The 22270-nt window shown below is 36.5% G+C and overlaps 1 protein-coding gene across 1 annotated transcript; it reads right to left on the reverse strand.

The window, feature by feature from the left end:
* Positions 1 to 6679: 6679 nt before the first annotated feature.
* LOC131644881 (uncharacterized protein YNL011C-like) lies at positions 6680 to 13782 on the reverse strand. Its single transcript, XM_058915492.1, has 12 exons — positions 13372 to 13782; positions 13095 to 13231; positions 12186 to 12278; positions 11831 to 11874; positions 10543 to 10699; positions 10306 to 10377; positions 9697 to 9780; positions 8608 to 8709; positions 8284 to 8331; positions 7855 to 7980; positions 7270 to 7362; positions 6680 to 7161 (listed from the first exon to the last, which is right to left on the reverse strand). The coding sequence occupies exons 1-12, from the start codon at positions 13697 to 13699 to the stop codon at positions 7030 to 7032; spliced, it is 1416 nt and encodes a 471-aa protein (XP_058771475.1). The 5' UTR covers positions 13700 to 13782; the 3' UTR covers positions 6680 to 7029.
* Positions 13783 to 22270: the final 8488 nt, after the last annotated feature.

Genomic DNA, 22270 nt, shown 5'->3' on the forward strand with positions numbered 1-22270 from the left:
GCAGGACCTGGCCTGCTTGAAGACCCGCTCGAGATGTAGTGTGTGGTCGGAGTCTTCCCGAGATTTGACGATCATGTCGTCCATATACACCTCGAGTGTGTCGCCGATTTCTCCTCGGAAGACCTTGTTCATCATCCGCTGGTAGGTTGCCCCGGCGTTTTTGAGTCCGAAGGGCATTACGTTGTAGTAATAATTGCCCGATTCGGTCATGAAAGCCGTGCATTGCTTGTCGCATTTCGCCATGGGAATCTGGTTGTAACCAGAATAAGCGTCCATGAAGGACAACAGTTTATAGCCGGCCGAGTTGTCGACCAGTCTATCAATATTAGGTAAAGGGTAGGCGTCTTTTGGACATGCCCGGTTAACATCAGTATAATCAACACACATTCTCCATTTTCCATTAGATTTTTTGACAAGTACAACATTTGAGAGCCAAGTTGAATACTTGGCCTCGGAAATAAAATTTGCCTCTAGGAGGTCTTTTACAGCTTTCTCGGCAGCCTCCGCTTTCTCGGGAGACTGCCGACGCCTACGTTGTACTACGGCCTTGGCGGTTGGATTGATGGAGAGGTGGTGACAGGCGACCTCAGGGTCGAGTCCGGGCATCTCTGCGGCGCTCCAGGCGAACAGGTCGGCATTGGCTCGAAGGCAGGCTATGAGTTGCTTCCTCGGCAGGTCAGGGATACCTTTGCCGATCTTCACTGCTCTGTTGGGGTTGTCTCCCAGGGGGATCAGCTCGAAGTCTCCGTCGGGGACAGGCCGGACGGGATGAGGGGCCTTTGATTGTGTCTCTTCCCCGGTCTTCAGTTCTTCCTGCGTAAACCTCGCATCGAGGTCGACCGAGCTGACGTTGGCCGTTGGAACCTGATCTTCCCGAGGACGCTTGTCTTCGGCTCTTGGTTTTTTGTTGGAGCTGTTCGGAGGAGCGATCAGCTCCAGTCCTTTGACGGATGCATCGAAAATCCTTCTCGCAGCTTCAATGTCGGCGTTGATGGTGGCCACTTTCCCTGTCCTCGTGTAGAACTTCATCTTCAGATGGACCGTGGAGGGTACGGCGGTTAGCTCGGCTAGTGTGGGACGCCCGATGATGCAGTTGTACAATGTCTTGCAGTCGATTACCAAAAACCTGGTTTTGACTTGCCTGGACGCTTCCCCTTCCCCGAAGGTGACAATCAGCTCGACGTATCCCCATGGTTTGGTGGTGGCTCCGTTAAAACCTTGGAGGTCGGAACCCACATAGGGGGTGAGGTGCGAGTCGTCCAGCTGAAGTGTTTGGAAGAGGTGGGAGTACATAATGTCGACTGAACTGCCTTCATCTACCAGGACCCGTCGAACATCGAAGTTTGCCATTCTGGCTCGGACAAGGAGGGGAATGGTGGCGTTTGGAGCTCCACCGGGCAGTTCTTCGAGGTAGAAAGTGATTGGCTCTGACTTCCCTCGGAATTTCCGCAGAGTAGGGCCGAGGTCGGCATTGGCGTTGAGTAGCTCGTCGAACTTTCTCTTGACTGAACTGACGGTGAGAGAGCCGGGGTCCCCGCCGTTGGAGATGACCATAGCGGTGGGGAAATGTTCCCAGGGGCTGAGGGCGGTGGTCACGCCGAGTAAGGGGATGAAGTCCTCAGGTCGGGTTACGGACAGTGCAACTTGAAGCGGTCTGCTGTCCGGTGAGTTCCCCTCGTCTGAGTTTCGAGGGATGTCTCTTTTGGAGGGTTCTCCCTTCTTGGTGTATTTTGCCAGGTGGCCCTGGGTCTCTATGGCATCTTTGAGGTGTATGCACTCGTCGGTCATATGCCCGTGACTCTTGTGGTACTTGCAGTACTTGGACTTGTCCGTCCCCGGTCTTGTAGGATTTGACTTCGGGGGCCTGATGTTGGATTTCTTAAACTCGGCATTCTGGCAGTCGGCCAGGATTCTCTCCCGGGAAGTGTTCAAAGGAGTGTAGTCGTTGAAACGCCCGGCCGGTCCCCGCCGTTCTTTGTTATCTCGGGGTCGGTCGTCCCTTCGTTTGTCTTGTCCTCGGCGTGACCCCGGGTCTTCAAGGTTTGAGCTACGAGCGGTACCACTGCCCCTCGGGGCTCTGATTGCGGCTGCCTCGCCTTCTTCAAAATCGATGAATACCTTTGCTTTGTTGAGGAGGTCATTCATCGAGTGCACCTTCTCAATCTTAATAGCTTTCTTGAAGTCACTGCCGGGGAGAAGTCCTCGCTCCAAGATGTACCTCTTCATGTAGTCTTCTGTCTGCACTTGGACGGCCTCCTTGTTGAATCTTTCGAGGTAATCTCGAAGAGGTTCGTTGGGTCCTTGTACTACGGCCTCGAGGTTGGCTTCCGATTTCGGTTGCCGTCGGGAGGCTGTGAAGTGGCTCAAGAAGAGTTCTTTGAGCTCGGTCCAAGAATGGATGGAGTTCGAAGGGAGGTTCCTGTACCAATTCATCGCTCCTTTCCTGAGGGTGGTCGGGAAAATGCGGCACTTGATCGAGCCTCTGACGACGTGATAGTCCATGACCGCTTCGATGCTTCGGATATGGTCGTCAGGGTCAGTGGTCCCGTCGTATTGGTCCAATACTGGCGGTTTTTCCATTCCCCGAGGGAGGCGGGCTCTCCGGATACTGGCGGACAAGGGGCTGCGAAAGTCCTCCTCGTCGCTCGGTCCTGGTGAATTGTAGTGCCTGTTTCGTCGGGGATCATCTTGGTTATTGCCCGTCGCAGCTTTGGAGGGGCCCCGACGGCCCTGTTCGGGGGAGGGGCTTCTTTGTTCAGCAGTTTCAGGTTTCTGGTGCTTCCTGTTCTTTCTGTGTGGAGAACGGGAGCGAGTCCTCCGGCGGCGATGTCTTCTCGGGGGAGACCTTGAAGAGGACGGAGAACGCCGGCGGTATCTTCTCGGCGGTGAGCGCGAGGAGGAATATGAGCGTGACCTGTAGCGCCTCCGTGGAGAGGGGCGACGTCGCCGCTGTCTTTCCAGCTCGTGAATTCGGTCATCCTGAATTCTGAGGAGGCTGTTCGTTAATTGTATTTCTTTGAGTAGGCGGACGGTGAGGGGGTCCGCATCCTCGGGAATGTTGAGCGGTTCCTCTTCCTCCCCGTTACGGGCTCTCCGCCTCTCGGAGGTGTGAGTGAACGAGGAAGCAGGTTGCCCGTCTCGGAGGTCGGTCTCATTCACATTCTGGGCATGTTCCGGCACGTTGGTCGTTCTGATCTGCTCGCCGTTCTGGACGTGCCCTTCTGGAGGAACATGGTCAACATTCTGGACCTGTTGTAGGACCTGCAACAGCTGGGTGTCCTGGGTTTCATGCCCGGACCTTTGTCGCCGACGATCCCCCCGACGATGATTAGCTAGCTCGCGGGAGGATTCCTCGATCAGATCGTGAAGGAGGAAAGGGTCAGCGCTTGGGATGTTGTTGTTGTCCGCCATGACGATTGGAGATGATTAGCTTTGATCTTTGTTCTTTAAAGATGGGGAAGCAAGTTTCCCACAGACGGCGCCACTGATCGTACCTGATCAGAAGAATCGTCGTAGGCTGCTCGGACTGGATCTTCTAGGAAGGAGGAGGAGGGGGGGGTGTACCTGCAAGGTACTCCAATGCCAAAGTAAGTTGACGAGCAAAGGAGCGCAAGTACTAGCTAAGAGTGAGTAAGAATTGAATACCTGACCCTCTAGTCAAAGAGGGTATTTATAGCCCCCAGCGCTGGGCCATGATCTCGCTATTGGGTTGGATTCCCAAGCCCAACTAGGAGACTGCCAGGTTTCCTGAGCGGAAATACCGGAGGTGCGTGTATGCCCTCTGTCCTGGTTAACCGCTCCGAAGTTCAAGGGAGACGCGGTCTTTTAGGAGCCACGTGGGATCCGTGCTATTCGGAGGGTTGGATATGAAGGAGCTCTGCGCGGAGCAGGGTCCTCGGCAACGAAGGTGTTCGAGGGGGTCGTCAGCGCCGAGCATGTTGGTGTCTTATGCTCGGGTTATAGGGTAGCCGAGCATATCTAAGGTGGGCATCTTACCTGCGTAGGAGAGTCGTAGAGGAACGTGGGCCTCTGAGGTTTATTGGGCCGAAAATCATAGTGGGCCTAACCTTGGCCCAGTCCAGAACACATGGTTTGCAATTTACCATGTTATATTTTCTTTAAAAAAGAAAAGTACCTTCTGCAATTAACCATGGTTTGAAATAATAATTTCTATTTTAATCTTATATTTTTATTCTTTATAGAATTAATCTTCCTATTTTAAAATTTTCTAGTTTTTCTTAATCAAATATATTTATGAACTAAAAGGTAATGATATAATGTTTTTTTTTTTTTTTTATAGCTGAATCATGCAAAGACTAAGTAAGTCTACAAGTCAACCTTAAACTAACAAACGTACTACTCATACTAAGACTAAGGAAAATTTCTTTATTTGACTCATGAAATTTCCTTCTGGTTACAGCAGAAACTAGATTTTAAATTATATAAATAGTTGTATATCCTTTCCTTTATATCCTTTTTTCACAAACATTCTCTTCAGAGTCTATCTACCTAAAAAACATGAAGTTTCTTATTGTTGTTTGTACCATGATCTTGTGGGCATGTGCTTACACAGCCATGTCTCGAACACTGTCTGAATTATCTATTGTTGAAAAACATCTCCAATAGATGATGAAACACGGACGCACATATAAATAGTGTTGAAATGAAAAAACGCTTACAAATATTCAAAGAGAATTTGAAATACATAGAAAAATTTAATAATGTTGATAAAAAGAGTTACAAGCTTGGCCTAAATCCATATTATGATTTGACAAATGAAGAGTTTATTGCTTCACATACTGGAATTAAGATTTCAAATCAACTTTCTTCCTCCAAGTTGGGGTCAAATGCAGTATTGTTTAACGTTAATGATGATGTTCCAACAAATTTTGACGGAAGAGAACAAGGAGTTATCACTAATGTTAAGAACCAAGGCAGTTGTGATTAGGGGTGACAATTGGATCCATTAAGAAATAATTCATCCAATCTATCCACTAAATAATCCATCCATTTAAAATCATGGATGGATCTAATCCATCCAACATATTCTAAAAATCCAATGAATTAATTTATTTTTTATTTTAAATTTTATAGATTATTTTTATTATAAAACATATAAAATGTCTTTATTCAATAAATTAAATTATTTTTCAAATTCAATCTCTAATCTCTATTTTATTTAAACAATTTACTATGAATACATAGTTGTATTAATTTGTCTACGTCGTAATTCTATAATTGAAATCATAAGAAAACTAAAAACGCATTTTGAATTTTAATTACCATTATATAAATATATAGCGCAGAAAGTAAAAGTAGCAGAAGGATCCGATATAACACGTTATTTGCAACTCATTGAATTTAAATGGTTGGTTACAGTAAATATAATGTTTTTTTTTTATTTATAAACGGTACATATAGTATTTTAATACATAATTATGTGTGATTACATTTTATTGTTTTTAATAAAAGGACAGTTTAGATGGAACAACTATTAATACTTTTTGTAAAGAGTTTAATGGTGATGCGCGGTAAGTGTAAAAAAATTTTACACTGTCATCCAATGAAAATATATTATTTTGTCATGTCATCTGAGTAATTTAAAAATAACAGTATGACTTGGTAGAATACATGATCGTGATTTATTGACAGTGTAAAACTTTTTTACACTGTCAGTGCATCACCCCTTTTCTCTTTTATAAAAACAGAGAATTATGTATTTTTCTTAAAAAAACAATGTTAAAATAATTATTTTTAGAGATATTATAAAAAATAATATTTTTTATAAAATAAAAAAATAAATGGATTATATTCTTAATAGATGAATTTGATTGGATTTTCTTATAGATAATGTTAGTAGATTGTTAATGGATTAATAAATTATTTTGATCCATCCATTAATAATCCAATTTATATCCATCTAATCCATCTATTTTGTCACATCTTGTAGTGATAAATTAAAAAATTATTATTTTCAATTAAGCAGCTAAGAGTTTTCATGGATCATTATCATATATATTACATGTGACTTTATGAAAAGTTTGTGGATTTTCTACTATAGTCAAGTTTTATAGCCAAGTTTAATTTCAGAATCATATGATATTAAATACAGATACCAGAAACATGACACTTGTTGACATTAATAATAACTTAAAAAATAAATAAATTAAATGGAATCATAAGTGTGATTTTGGACAACGACACTGACACACTTTTTTTTAAAGATGTCGATATATAGACTATAAACTGTTAAATATATGTGTTTTAGGATTCTGCTGGGCATTCTCAGATGTGGCGGCTGTAGAAGGTATTACAAAAATCAATACTGGTAACTTGATTTCACTGTCGGAGCAACAATTGCTTGACTGTGATCAAGAGAGCCTAGAGTGTGGTGAAGGTTATATGGATACTACTTTCAAATGAATTTCATAGTATCAGTTATTGTTGTGTTGCTATATATAAGTAACTATAAGTGTCCTATTTTGTCCAAGTTTTCCTTTTTCTGAAGCCTTTCGCTTCTTCGTGTCCACGCTTCTATTGTAATGAAATTCAGCTTATTTATATCAATTAAAGAAACATTATCATTAGCATATTTAACTGCTTTTGTGCTTCTGCTATTTACCTAAGTGAAGTTTAGATGATTTGGAAAGAAAATTAGAAGACATAGTCAAGTCAACAATAAGTGATAATAGGTGTATGTATACACAAAAAATAATATATATACAACAGTTACAAGAGATTCTCTTTTGTTCTCTATTCTTATAATACAACAGCACTTCAGACATGTCTTTATTTATCTTCAACAAAATCAAATATTTTTCACAGAAATAAGAGAACTGAACTATTGATTGTTACACCAGTCTCTAACTCTGTTTTTGATAGGCAGGAATAAATTTGACTAAAGAGTGGAAAGAATTTCTTTTGAAAAATAAGAATTTCATACCATACCATGTATATTGTAATGAACATACTGCGAAAATTTGATTCTGCAGCCAATATTGTGGTTATAATTGGATTAACCCCTCATGATCATCTGGTGTCAATTAAGCAATTAACCTGCGACTTCATGTATCTCTCTATTAGGCCAGCAAGAGCTCTAATCAGTGACTTTGGGTCATATATTATACCCACTTTAGGATCAAGTATGGAGTCAACGACTATCTGCAAAAATATAAAGTAAATTGCATCATAAGAATACCAAAATAAGAATAAGAGTATACAAAAATTAAACAGATCCACGTTAATCTGTAACATATTTGGGAGACATACCACATCGAATATTCCTTGAGTAGCCAAACACTCAACATCAACAGAAACTGTACTGTTTCTTGGCACCAAAAGGGTATTGATATATTGACTAGGCTGCATCAAATATGAAGACAAATAAAACTCTTTTACACATTATTAATGGAGTACTACCTTTTTGGTTTTCGTTTTCTATTATAGTTATTTTTAGCACAGAATATCTTATCTTGTATGAAAAGAAGATTTTTAAGATGACTCTCGTGAAACTGTAATGTTTTCTGGTAAATCATGTCTAAAAGATGCACTGAGAAATAAAAGAGACAAGGAACAAACGATAAGACTAATGAAATTAGAGTAGTAGAAGCAAAGCTAGTTGGCATTCCAAAATTTTCACTTTATGTTTTGTTTCTAAGGAAATCAAATAATAATATTAATAATAAAAAACATAGAAAGTATTTGTTTTCTTGACCCAGAAAAAGAGAGAAAGTAAATTACACTTCATATAACAGTTGATTTTGATGATAGTAACGACTATAGATTCCTTTACACAAATATAATTTCTATTTAAAGAAATAAAAAAGGGTAATTTCAATAGGAAGGAATTCTCACAATATTCTGTAAGCGGTTGCAAGATTCTCCATATGTTCGATTTAGAGCATCGGTAATTGCAGTTATGAAACAAGATGCTGAAAAGCCATTAGTCTCACGGTCATGTGTACCATTTAACATAAGTACCTATCAATTTTCAATCAAATTAGTGAAAACATGTACTCAACCAATATAACTGACAACACTGTTTGAAGCTGATGAATAGCAGGGGGCTCGAAAAATATCTTACAACTATGCAAGAAAGCATTAATTAATCTCAAGTTAATAACACCAAGCCAGGCATATCATGAAACAGGGGTCAAACATGTTGGAAAAATGAAGGCATGAGTCTTGAGGATAGCACTACACTCAGCAATTACATGGATGGATTTTATGGTTCAAATATCATAAGCATTCGAATATGTGAATTGTAAAGAAGGCGTGGAATACCTTGAGGCAAGACCTTGAAGAAATAATCTCCCCAATTCCCAGTAACACCTAGAATAATTAGCAAGTCAGAAAGCATCTAATGGGAGAACAAAAGTGTCAAAGAGTGAAATCTAGTATAAATTGCCTCAAAAATATATATGAAGAGTTGAACTGTCAAGTTACTCAAAATTCAGACACAAGATCTATATATATTTGCAATATTCAAGTAAAAGAAAGCTGCCGGGTACGTAAGCCCCAATTAATCAATGTTGCCATTTGTAAAGGCTGGTGCAGCCATATGTGATGGTAAAAATAATCGAAGCTGGCTAATTGTGAGAGTCTTACCAATGAGGGGCAGATTGAGGTAAAAAGGGAACCCATGCCATACACAATGCAATCAACATTGTATAGTTGTTCTAAGACAGCTGCATTAGGTGAGGGAAAAACCTATTCAAAAAAGTGAATAGAAGTTTCAATTATAATTGCACGTGATTAGGAACACAATAGCCAAATTAAAATTTAGATTTCATCCAGTAAGATAAATAAGTTTAAAACTTGTGCAGTATGCCAGTATTAATATTTTCATAATAGAAGAAAACAAGTAAAATAGAACCCCCACCAACGCGGATTTCAAAATACATGCTGCAAATTATCTTTTAATCAGCTGTATGTAGTAGTAACTCTCCTGGTAAAAATGTGTGTTTCCCCTCTGTTAAAGTTTGAACTTTAAACACGTGAAGTTGATAGTCATGTTTTAGAGTGTTGTAATCAATTAGAGATCAAACGGTGGGCCATCGCTGTCGCACGTTTAAGGCCTTTTTCACCGTGATTTTGAGAAGCTGATGTGTGTAGCTTCTGTTCCACTGTGATTTTCAAGTTTTTCAAACACACTACAAGTAGTATCAAAAGATAGAATGACCCTTCTTTTCCATATTGGATGGATGTTAGACAAAGAAATCCCTTTCAAAACAGATCACCCCCTTTTTAATAGCCTGGTTCTTAGCAATTAACTATTTGCACCTTCTCTCATTGAAATTCAATTGGAACGAATGAAGGTTTCGGTTTCACAGTTTTTTTTGTTTTGCTTTTACTTTTTCTTCTTTGTCATAGTATGGCATAGCCTCCATTCTATACGGCTTCTTTGTTCTAGTTTAATAAGTTGATTCATCATCCATCAGGAAGATATATTTTCTCTAATTATATGTAAAGTACTTTGTGGAAAGGAGTGAAATGCAAATTTATGCCTATCATTAGAAATTTTTCCTTCCTTTTTCCGAAATTTACATTTATATAAAACTCATATAAATGACTTCACTGGATGTATCATCCATATAAACCATTATCTCTTCTGCCCAATTTTTTTACCACAATGCATGACATGATGTGAGAGTCGGATATAGTTTAACAAAATGTGAAACATGGCACAGCATTTACCTCATGGAGCAAATTTTTTCCCTCACTTGACATGTAGAACACACGTTTTATTTTTGAAGGAAGAGCTGGAGCTGAAAAGCTTTCCTAACCACAAATTATATAATCTTAATAAAAGATATACAGTATGTAACAGTAATCAGCAGCATTGTGTAAAATCTCAATCAAGTGAACCAACAAAATATTGACTATGACTTTTAGTAGATGGAAACACAAATCACTATTACATTCTTCTGTGAATGAGAAAACAATGCATACATTTCAATTCAAAGTCAATACCCATCATTATATAGGCAATTCCACCTGGCAAAATTTATAAAATAGAAGGTGAAATCACAAGAATAAACTAATTTTGAAGTTCTATATTTTATGGTAAACTTTTCTCTGTTTCAAAAACAATTAACAACCAACATTTAATATCTTCAAATGCCAATCCAATTTTCATTAGGTCATGCAACATCAGAATAAGAATGTTCAAATTGCTCATTTCATCAAATAAGAATCTCAAAAAGCTATACAAGCTTTATCTCAAGCAACTTATTTTCAAATCGGAAGAAATTAAAACAAATTACAGTATGGGTAGGCAATGACAAGGAAAATACATTGTCTTACCTTCTTAATAGGTACCATTGTTCCACTGGATGGATGAGAAATTTCATTTTGTCCCCGTATAATAGTTCCGTCCTAATATAGTGATAATGCAACAGTTATTAAAATAATAGGGCAATCATCTTTGCAAATCTCTGTATCAAGTTTTCTTAACAGTAAACAAATAAACTTCACCTAAAAGTAGCATTTAACTATTAAGAAACCACACGGTAATTTCATCATTAAATAGATGTACCATACCAATAATTCACACCCTAATGTAAGTCTGTCATTCGTTGAAATCACAGGGAGAACAAGGCTTTCAGGGGGAATATCAGAAACTCTTGAAAACAAAAATATCGCCGCATCCAAGGACTGAAAAAATATACGCGCTCCTGCAAAAAAGAAATTTCCAATGCTGCATAATTTATAAAAGTCAGCTATGTCAATAGAATGTTGCATGCGGAAAAGTCAGTTAGTAGGTAATATTATTCTGTGTATTTCTTAATTTGAACCAGCTCGGCCATACCAGCATATCACCAAAGTAAAACAGAAGTTGCATTCACATTAGATTACAGCAATCATTTATATACTTGGGAGACAAAATCTAAAAAACCAGTTGAGCCCATTTCCAAATCTTTTTCTCACTTTCTAACTTTCCTTAAGAAGAAGTTATGTTCTTCTCTATTATATGTCAATTAAGTTTTAGTGGTGTACTCCCAAAAAGGAATCATCCTCTTCAAAAGTGTGGAAGAATTCAAGCCTTCAAAGTTCAAACTATAGTAGTTGCACAATGTAAGAAAAGGGTCACTGTGGTGAAGAATGTAAACATTAACCCTAGCAGTTATACCGTCTCTAGTATTTAACTTATTTCTGTGCGGGTAGTTAGGGTATATCACCGGATGTGGTTGTGGACAGTCAGCCATTGTAGACTGTAAAAGCTAGGTATTGAGCCTTTTTTATTCAATGTCCTTATCCTCAAAAAGGAAATTTAATTTATATTAATTAGAATACGCACACATAACAACAACAATAACATGCAAGCGTTTTGCTATTGGATGAGGTTGGCTACAAGTATTAGAATGCCTGGTCCTTTTAATTTTCGAGAAATAGAAATACCAACAATTTAAACAAAATGTTTCACTAGCCTCTTAATTAGAACAAAACTCATAAAACAAAAACATGTAAACCATTGAAATGACATACTTGAATTATTCTGATCCAAACACTAATATTTGATGACTCTTCCCGTGGGTTATAATTATAAATATGAACGTCGTACTCATAGCTCAGCCAAATGGCAACTACCACATGCCAAAATATAGAACTTTAAATCCTCTTGATAATGAAAGGAGAAAGGAAAACACAATGGTTAAGCTCAACCCATTAGGCATTACGCCTGACTAATTATATGCTTCTGCAAGGATGTGACTGTGGTCTTTAAAACAATAAGAATAAAATCAATAAAATAACGCTTTAGGGGAAGGGGAGACTATGGCACTAAAAAGATAATCAGCGCAAACATCTTTGCTGAATAAAAATAGAGGACCTGCCATTGCTGAAACAAAATGCTCCTTCAGATCGGCAGAGAATCTGTATAAAGACCAGAAAGAAATGCAAATTTAATGCCAAATTAATTCAAAGCATAAAAACTTTGAAAAGGCTTGATCATAACAATCATTGTATGATTTTCGAAAGATTGGGCTGTGAGAAGCAATTACTAGTTCCCAAAATAAAGGTAAGATATTGCATAAAGTACTAGACTAGACTCTAAGAGCAATACATCCATCTCAAAAGCAAATTACTAAGATGTAAGAATTGTTTTGCAACAAAACAGATTACTTAAAGCCAATAACAAATTATCAGCATTCAGAAATAGCCCAAGTTTTCTTCGTAGAAGTCACCTGATTTTGAAAATAAACCAGAAAAGCTCGAATAGTCTCCCTGTAGGGTTTTGACACACCTTCCCATAAAACATGATCGCCTTCCACAATAGAGTACCTAACATTATTAAAACATAAAAGAATTGAGACTGATAAAACAATAACAGAATGACCTTTAAAAAGTCAAAATTTGATTTACCAATCATGTTAACATCACATAAATAAAGGTCAAATAGTGTAAGAATATGTTACAGTTTTAAAAAATTTGTTGAGGCCGTGACATTGATATGACTCCTCAACTCAATTATACAAACAGGGTTAAGGAAATAGCTTATGACTTATTTATAAGCTATTTTAAGGAAATAGCTTATGACTTATTTATAAGCTATTTTAGAAACTTAAGGGCATATTTGGATTTTTTTTTTTATTTGAGTTTATCTACTAGCATGACCTATGAAACTATTTGAGAGAGCTTAAGGAAATAGCTTATGACTTATTTATAAGCTATTTTCAGATCATTTCTACAAGATTTCCATGAACGGTTTATGAAAACAGTTTATAGTCCATAGAAATAGCTTATAAATAAGCACTTATATGATAAACAATTATATTATACACAGTTAATTAAGTAGTTTATCAAAACATGGTATTAGATACTAACAAACAAGGTTCGCGTAAACACTTTTGCGATTTCGGTCAATATATGTGTTGTGATACTGATTGTGGTTGTCGCATACTGAATTAACCACAATTTCTTTTTCATAGTAAAAGCGGTGAATAACGGTATAGTATTGACACCTTCCAATACCGTTTTCACAGTAACGAACCGTTTTTTAAAACCTTGCTAACAAGTACTAACCCAAAACATCCAAAACAACAACTTCCAAAGCAAGTAACTATCCACAATCGAAAGATAAATACTACAATAAGGTACCATTCTGATTTAGCTTGCAAAGCATCAAGTGACAAACGATGACCAAGCAAATTTCGAACAGCAAGAGCCTCAGCCGTACTTTGATCAGACAATCTCAAACACCTAGAACGTATATCTCCAACCGCAGGACCACCTGTAACACACACACACCACAATCAACCAAATCCCTAAAAAAAAAAAACTTACTCATCCCAAAATTCCAATTCACCAAAATCCTCAATAAAAAACACAATCAATCAATTAAACCATTAATGATGAGTAATGTATATATACCAAGGACGCGAACGATCTCGGCGGTGCTTCCGCCGTCATCGGAAACGGGAAGAACATGAGCAACGCGCGTGGTGAAGTTTTTAAGATCCTCAACGACGCCGTTGAACGCGGTTCCGCCGGAGAAGACGAGCAAAGCAGGCTGTGGTTGAGGAAGGTTAGGGTTAGGGTTAGGGTTAGGGTTAGAGTAACAGCGACGGTGATTACGATTGGGGGAAGATGGAATTGGGAAGGATGATGACATTGGAGAAGAAAGGAGGATTCTGTTGGAAGTTGGGAATGGGATTGGGAGAGTGTAACGGAATGTGGGGCCCAATAATGTTTCCACCATATTTGTAAATCGACTAATATAGTAATGGAGTGGACTTTTGCTTGACTTGTGTTTTGTGCTGAGTGAGTGTGTACATTGTTCATGGTTGGACTTCAACACCGTTCTTTCTCTTTTTATTTATTTATTTATTTATAGATTATTTAGTTCAATCACCATTTAATTGATTTAACCGATTTTTAAAGCATTTGCTTTTTACAAATTGATTTGTCTTTTAAAAGACTTAGTTACGATTTTATTATTTATTTCTCTCTATAATTAATCATCATATTTATGATGTGTCATAAATTAAACATCATAATTTTTAAATTTATATAGTTTATGTTTTTTTATATTTTTATTTAAAATTAATTACATTTTTATTTTTAAATAAACATTCATCATATAAAATATGATATATCATCCAATAACATTTTTTACAATTTTATAGATAAAAAAATATAAATTAAAAAAATGAATATTGATTGACTTGAAGTGCAAAATTGTGAAGATATTAAAATTGTTTCTATTTTAAATAGTAAGATTAATTTTGTTATCCTTAATTAGGGTTAGAAATAAGTTGAGATGAGTCGAATTTGACTCAGCTCGACTCAACTCAATAAGAAGTTCAAAACAAGACCTAAGTTCGTCACAAACTTTTTTTAAGCTCAAATTTGATTTATTTTAAGTTCACGAAAAACTCTGTTCAACTCGTTAGGTTTAACTTGCTTGCTTCACGAACTTAAAAGTTATTTTCATTTGATATAAGAATTTTATTAAATAAAGAAGTTTAATCTTTAATCATTATATATAAACTTTTTTTATATGAAGTTGATTTTATTTGTATAATTATTTTTAGAAATATTTAGTTAACAAACTTAATTTTTTATCCATGCTCAGCTCATTTGGTTCATGAACCTAGTTCAACAATTTAGTTGTCAAATCAAGTTTCAAAATATGTTCGATTGTTTCGGTTCATTGTCACCCCTATTCTCAATCCATTACGAATTTGTTTTAGCACTTGGAGAGTGGATTTATTCATGAAAGTTGTTTTAGTGTTGTAAAATTATTATAACTTACTAAAGAATGTCTTATCTCTTTTGTAATATTATTAAAGAAATTTATTGTTTGAATCTTGTTATTAACTAGGTAAAATTTTCAAATCTAGTTCTTGCGCCCAGACAATTAAAAGCTCTCTTTTGATTTGAATACTAGTCGGTGAAAATTTATGTTTGGTTTGTGAGCTTAGTTTGTTAAAAGCTCTCGTTTGATTGTGGGATTAGCCTATTAAAATCTCTTGTTTGGTTCATGGGATTATCAAGTTAAAATATTCATTTAATTGTAAGAAGGTTTGTGGGGATAACAAGTGAAAAACTCTCATCTTTAGTTAAACTCTTAGGAGGAAACTCTTGAGGACAGAAATTGACCAAGTGGGTAGATCGAACATGTATAAGTTTTGGGAGCATGCTCTCTTTCTATTATCTCTTTAATTTTTATTGCTCTATTTTACTTACACTTTATATATTTTTCTCCATCTATTCTTCTTTTTTTCTTTTCGATATTCTGCTACTCAAACTCTTTTTACTTAATAAAATTAACCTAAATATTTTTTTTATAAACCAAATTTTTAAAATTGGACAACATGTTTCAACCAACACAATTCACCCGTTGTATATTTGGAGTCACTTGATCAACAAGTGACATTAGAGTTTAACTCTTGTTTTAAGACTAATCGTCTCAAGAGGTAAGAAAATGACTTCAAACACTTCTTTTGTTTTTAACTTGGACTTTTCATAAATATACCTTCAACGTTTAATCATGAAAGATTTGATATATGGAAAGAAAGAGTTAAAATATTTTTTGATTCAATTGATTGATTTATGGAATTTCGTTTTAAACGGTCATTTTGTCTATATTCATTTTATAAATAATGAATTAGTGTACAAATATAATATATGGACCATATAAGAAAAGAGAAAAATGTAACTTGGGTTTTAAGTCCAGTATTTCATGGCCATTGTGTTAAGCACTAGAGAGTCCTTTCATGTTTGTAGTTGTAGCACAACCAAAGAAGGATGAGATACCTTTAAGAAAATCCATGACGTCCTAACTGGTATAGAAATCGTAAACACGTTTATCCTTGAAAATGAGATACCAAGTACCAGTAATTAGTGTACTAAATTTTTTTCATCCGACAGATATCTAAGATTAAGGAATTAGTATAAAAAATATGATTCAGTACCCGACTACAAGAATAGAATTTTTTGATGGATTTTAATAAAGAACGAACAAAAAGGAAATTATCGAGAAGCTTAAGAATTGATTCAACTACTTAAAGATGAGGAAAGAATATTCATCATGATCATCCTCATCGTCATTAAAATATCTTTACAAAGGAATACCATAAGCATCGTTTGAAAGAGCCATCACTATAAATGAAATATCCTTTAGAAAAAATACATCTGAGAAAACCTTTGGAGAAACTTCATCGAGAAGATCAACATATGAAAGTTATTATGTATCAAAACGTGAAGAATCAAAGAGAGAAACTCTAGAAGATTCATGTAAATACTCATGAAATGATTCATTCAAAGTCTCGTTTGAAAGTTCATCAAAAGATTTACATAAAATATCTTTCAGGAGATCAATCAAGAAATCAAGCAAAGAAAATCACCTTTGTTTTAAAGTTATCTACGAAAAAGACGATGATAAGGTATGCTTTGCAGCTTCAAAAACGGAAGATATAAGTTAAAGATGTGTTAAGTATAAGTCTGAAGGCTGCATATATAAAAAATGATTTTGATGATCGTGACATTCAAGAAAGTTTCGGAAAATATTTTTTGGTGGAAAAATTCTTAAGAGTTATTGTTCTCTAGAAAACTGGAAAATATTTTTATGGTGAATAACTTAACTATGAGTGAGTATATTCTTATAGTATTAGAAATTATGAAGATTGTCTAAATGAACAACTCATTGTAAATCTTAAATTCAAATAATTTTATGAGAAATTAAGCAATACACTAAATTTTAAAGTTTTTACGAATGTCTTTATGAAAATAGAAATATTATCATAAATCAATCAATGGATTGGAAAATGAAGACTGATATTCGACACATGAAAATAGTTTTGCTTTAACTAAGAATGTCTTATTGTTTACAAATAGTTTTTCTTAACATTTCAAATTACTTAATCAACCATGAAAATAAATAATTTAGTCGGCTAAGATACGATTATATACTCTTAAAAGAGATCTAATTTACACTTTTTTTTAAAAGAAATCTATAAAAGTTAAAATTCTAATGACAAAGTAGAGACGATGATTTACATAATTGGTTGGAATTAAACTTGGAGTGGAGACTAGGAAGAATTTAATGGAATTAAGGTAACAATAAATGAACAAAAGTATGAGCCAATATATTTGAAGTGAATTTGAAAAGGTCATTAAAGTCCCACATTGGAGGAGAGTACACTTTAGTAGTGTTTATATATTTTAAGTTGGTCAATTGGGTTTAGGAATGGCAAGCAGACCCGCACCCGAACCCGAGTCAACGGGTGAAAATTCGAGTTGACTGGGTTTGGGTTCGAGTTCGGGTGCCACCCGATATTTTGGATGCGAGTTTAGGTAGTGTGAAACCCGCACCCAAAACCCGAAATCACACCCGCTTATATATATATATATATATATATATATATATATATATATATATATATATATATATATATATATATATATATGTGTATGTATATATATATATATATGTGTATGTATATATATATATATATGTGTATGTATATATATATATATATATGTGTATGTATATATATATATATATATATGTATGTATATATATATATATATATATATATATATATATATATATATATATAAATATATATATATATATATATATATATATAATATTGTGAAAATTGTAGAAAAAATGTATTTTATGTATTTTGTTGCGGGTTCGGGTTTGGGTGAAAAAATCCGAACCCAACGGGTGTATACGTGGGTGTTAGTTTGCCACCCGAACAACATTTGGGTTTGGGATTGAGTCCGGGTGCTTATTTCGGGTGCGGGTTTGGGTAGTATGAAACCGGCACCCGACCCGATCCGTTGTCATCCAAATTTAGGTTGAGCGCTAAGGGATACTCAATTTTGTAGTTGGATGAAAATACACTACCAGAAAACTTAACACATACGCACACGCCACTGCTGCCATCCAGTCGGCCAGCTCGGTCTGGTCTTGGACTTAGGCTTTGGTCCAATATTTTTGATACCTAAAATGATGGAAATTATTTAATATTAATTAATTTAATAACCGTGTGTGATGTAAAATAATTAATTATTATTATTAAATAATTGTTTGGTGTGTTGTAATTAGAGGTGTATGCGATGCAATTTGGACGGTTTTGACGTAAAAAGTCATTCGAATCGAAAGAAAAAAAGTGTGTTGTTCGATTTGGTTCGGTTCGTTTTAAGAAAAAAACAAACCAAACCAATGTGGTTTGTGTTGGTTTAGTTTCTTACAAAATAATTATTATTGATCCATACATATACATATAGATGACAACATAAGAATTGGTTATAACTGCTATTCTTTTACTTTCTCTTAAAACAAGATTACAAGTTTACAAGAATAACAAATAACCTCTCTCACCCTAAATTAGGATTTGCAGCTTAGCAATGATGAGAGACTAGTATGCTATTTATAATAAAACCTAACATACTAACTAATGGGCTTTTTCAGCAAGGCCCATTACACAAGCCAACTTAATAAACAAGCTAACTTAACAAATTAGGGTTTAAACACTAAAACCTAATTTAACATGCTAACAACCCTAGCATCTTCGACATCTGCATGCTAGACCCATCTTCGACTACAGCATGCACACTTCGACACCAGCATGTGAACAATTCTTCGACTTCATGCTTAACTCTGTCGAGCTGTCGAACCAAGAAGCTACCCTTCGACAATACTAGAGTTCGATCCAATATCTCACAAATCTCCACCTTGGACCTAACTCTACAACGTCAAGGAACAGACTAGCTTTCTTCATACAGCTTTATCAACTGCATACAGTGGAAAAACTTGCAACTCGGCAATGTCTTGGTGATCATATCAGCAGCATTGTCTTCAGTCGAAACCTTCAGCACTTGGACTTCTCCACGCTCGATTACTCCTCTGACGAAATGCAGCCTCACATCAATGTGCTTAGTTCGCTCATGATAGGCTGAATTCTTTGACAGGTGTATTGCACTTTGACTATCACATTTAACAGTAATACCTCGACCTTGAAGTTTCAGCTCCTTCGCAAAACCTTCAAGCCACAATGCTTCTTTCACAGCTTCAGTGAGAGCAATATATTCCGCTTCAGTGGTTGATAGAGCAACAACCTTCTGAAGAGTTGCTTTCCAACTAATTGCTGTGCCAAACATAGTGAAAACATATCCAGAAATAGACTTTCTAGAATCCATACAACCTGCATAATCAGAGTCGACATATCCTTCTATTACTGCTTTACTATCTTCACCCAAGGCTCCACCATAAATTAGGACTCTATTCAGAGACCCATTTATGTACCTTAAAATCCACTTCAATGCTTGCCAGTGAGCCTTTCCAAGATTCGCCATGTACCTGCTTACAAGACTTACTGCGTATGCTATGTCGGGTCTAGTACAGACCATAGCATACATGTTAGGAGTAAATTAATGGTAAATTCATGTGTTAATAGAAGTGATTTAGTCTCCAAACCAATGCAAAATGTGATGAATCCATAGATTTTTATGAAGAATTGAATTGAATAAGTTTAGTTCATGTATAAAGCAAATCGAATCACTTGTGGGTGTTATTGTTGCAGGTTTTGAGCTGAATTGGAACTTAAGAAGAACATGAGGAGGATAGAGAGTTTGAAGTCTCAAAGGCAAAGGAAAAAGTTGGTTTTTGCAAAGGTCGCGCCGCGAGAGTTCTTCCTTGCGCCGCGAAGATATCTCTGTTTGAGGGGCGCGCCGCGCCAGCCCGTTTCCGCGTCGCGGCCTCGGCGTTAAAAGCCCAAAACTTCTATTTAAAAGCCCTAGCTCCCAAGAGAAAAAGGGGGGTTAGAGAACTTTGTGAAGAGCGAAATTAGGAGAGCATTCTGAGTTTGCAATCAAGAACAACAATTGAAGGCCAATTCTTTACCAATTGAAGACATTCCATTGATGAAGATGAATCCTTCTATTAATTCTTGTGTGTTCTTCATGTCTATGGAGAGCTAAATCCCTCTTGTTAAGTCTAAGGTAGTAGTTAACCTATGAATATACATTACCATTGATTAATTCCTGTGAACAATTGTTTGAATTCATTATCAATAAGAAACCTTGTTTTTAATTTACATCATTGTTGAATCTTCGATCGAAAGAGAGGATTTTTACTTTTGCCCTAGGTTACTATATTGATTCAATTATAATTTGCAGAGATGGAATTGTGATTGGGTTTTCATAATTATCGTTCTTAATTACTATTATCGATATTGATATTTGGAGAGATCGAATCTCATACCGGTAAAAGTTTATCTACTTTGATTTGCAGACATGGAATCTTATTTGAGGATAAGTGAAGATAGTGATTCAAAGGATTGTTCTATTGGGAATTAATTGATAATTGTATAGGATTAGGTTGATGAACCCTAAAGGCTCAACATCTTTCTTTATTTGTTAACACAAAGTCCTTTACTTGCTTTTAATTTATTATTTGTTTTTGATATTATTAGAAGTATAAAACAAACCAAACTCAATTTTCCTAACTCAAAATAAACAACTATAGAACGGCAGTGATATTAACCAATCCCTGTGGATACGATATATTACCGAAAATATTTACCCACAAATACTTTCAACAAATTGGCGCCGTTGCCGGGGATTGGTGTCAATATTGCACGCATTGCAATAGTTCTTATTTTGAGTTTTAATTTTTATTTTCTCTATTTGGTTGTTTCACGTGTTTGCTAGTTTTTGCAGAAGATCGTGTATGCGCAGCAAAGTTTCTAGCGATCAACTTCTTTTTGATCCCGAGATCGAAAGGACCGCTAGGAGGTTAAATAGCAAAGCACGAAAAAGAGCAAATATAGCAAAAGCAAGAGACAACGCAACCGCGACATCGTCACAACAACTTGAAACCATTGACGAGTCGCAAGAAGGATTCTTCTTTCACGAACTATTCACGGAGGAAGAACAGGAAGTTTTTATACAACCTACTGTTGTAAACATGGCTGCTAATGGTCCATGTGCTAATAGTCCAAGACTCAATCCTCAGTTCGCTAGAACTGCCGCCAACGGGCGACCGACAGAACTGAAGACCGGTATCATACAATTGATTTGTGCAAGTCCTTTCGCCGGATTGGACCATGAAGACCCGTACACGCATCTTACTCGATTCTTTGAGTTAGCGGGTACTACGGGTGTCGCTCAAGCTGATGAGGAAGCATTATTTAAGAGGTTGTTCCCACATTCTTTGTTATCTAAGGCAAAAGATTGGTACCTGGATCAACCCGAAGCAGTGATGACTAATTGGAACACATTGGAAGAAAAATTTCTAGAAAGGTTTTACTCTCAAAACCGATTCTTTGAAGCAAAAACAGCAATAGCAGTATTTTCTCAAGGTAGTAATGAATCTTTGAATGAAGCATGGGAAAGGTATAAAGCTATGTTGAGAAAGTGCAAAGGACACGGTTTTTCAGACGTTGATCAAATCCATATGTTCCGTAACGGTCTCACAGCTACAAACAAGACACTTTTGGACGCCACAGCTGGTGGTTCTCTCATGTCCAAAACACCTGAAGAAGCTACTCAAATAATAGAGCGAATGGCTCTAAATGATCGTCAAGGCAATCATGATCGAACAGTAAGAGATAAGAAACCCGGAATGTTAGAGTTGAACAACAGTGATGCTCTACTTGCTCAGAACAAATTGTTAACTTCACAAGTGGAACTTTTGACACAACAAATGTCTAAATTACCACAACAGATCAAGGAGCTGAACGGGGTATCTAATTCATATCAAGTTGCTAAGTGCGAATTGTGCAAGGGAGATCATCAAACAGGATTCTGCCCACCAGCGCCAGAAGAAGAAGTGAATTACATGAATAATAACCAAGGACAAAGGCCGAATCAATATCAAAATCAGCCATACCAACAAGGCTATCCGCCAAGATATAACAATCAAGGGTACCAACAAAGGCCACCGAATCAAGGGTATCAACAACAAGCCTTCCAACCGTACACTCAACCACCGCAACAACAACAAGGAGGACAATCCAAGTTGGAGGAGACCGTGAATCAGTTCATTCAAACATCAGTGATAAATCAGAAGAACCAGGAAGCTGCAATTAAAAATCTGCAGACTCAAGTGGGTCAAATAACACATCAGCTCACTCTACAAGCACAAGGAGCCTGTCCAAACTCAACTGTGAAAAGCCCGCAAGACCAAGAGAAAATTAATGCTGTTACAACAAGAAGTCAAAAGGGTTTAGAATCGGAAAAAGAGAAAGAGGAAATAGGTGACCCTATGGTGATGGAGGTAGATCTGGAAATAAGAGAGAACCCAAAAGAGCCA

This window comes from Vicia villosa, linkage group LG1 (genome assembly GCF_029867415.1).
Source record: "Vicia villosa cultivar HV-30 ecotype Madison, WI linkage group LG1, Vvil1.0, whole genome shotgun sequence".
Lineage (NCBI taxonomy): Eukaryota > Viridiplantae > Streptophyta > Magnoliopsida > Fabales > Fabaceae > Vicia > Vicia villosa.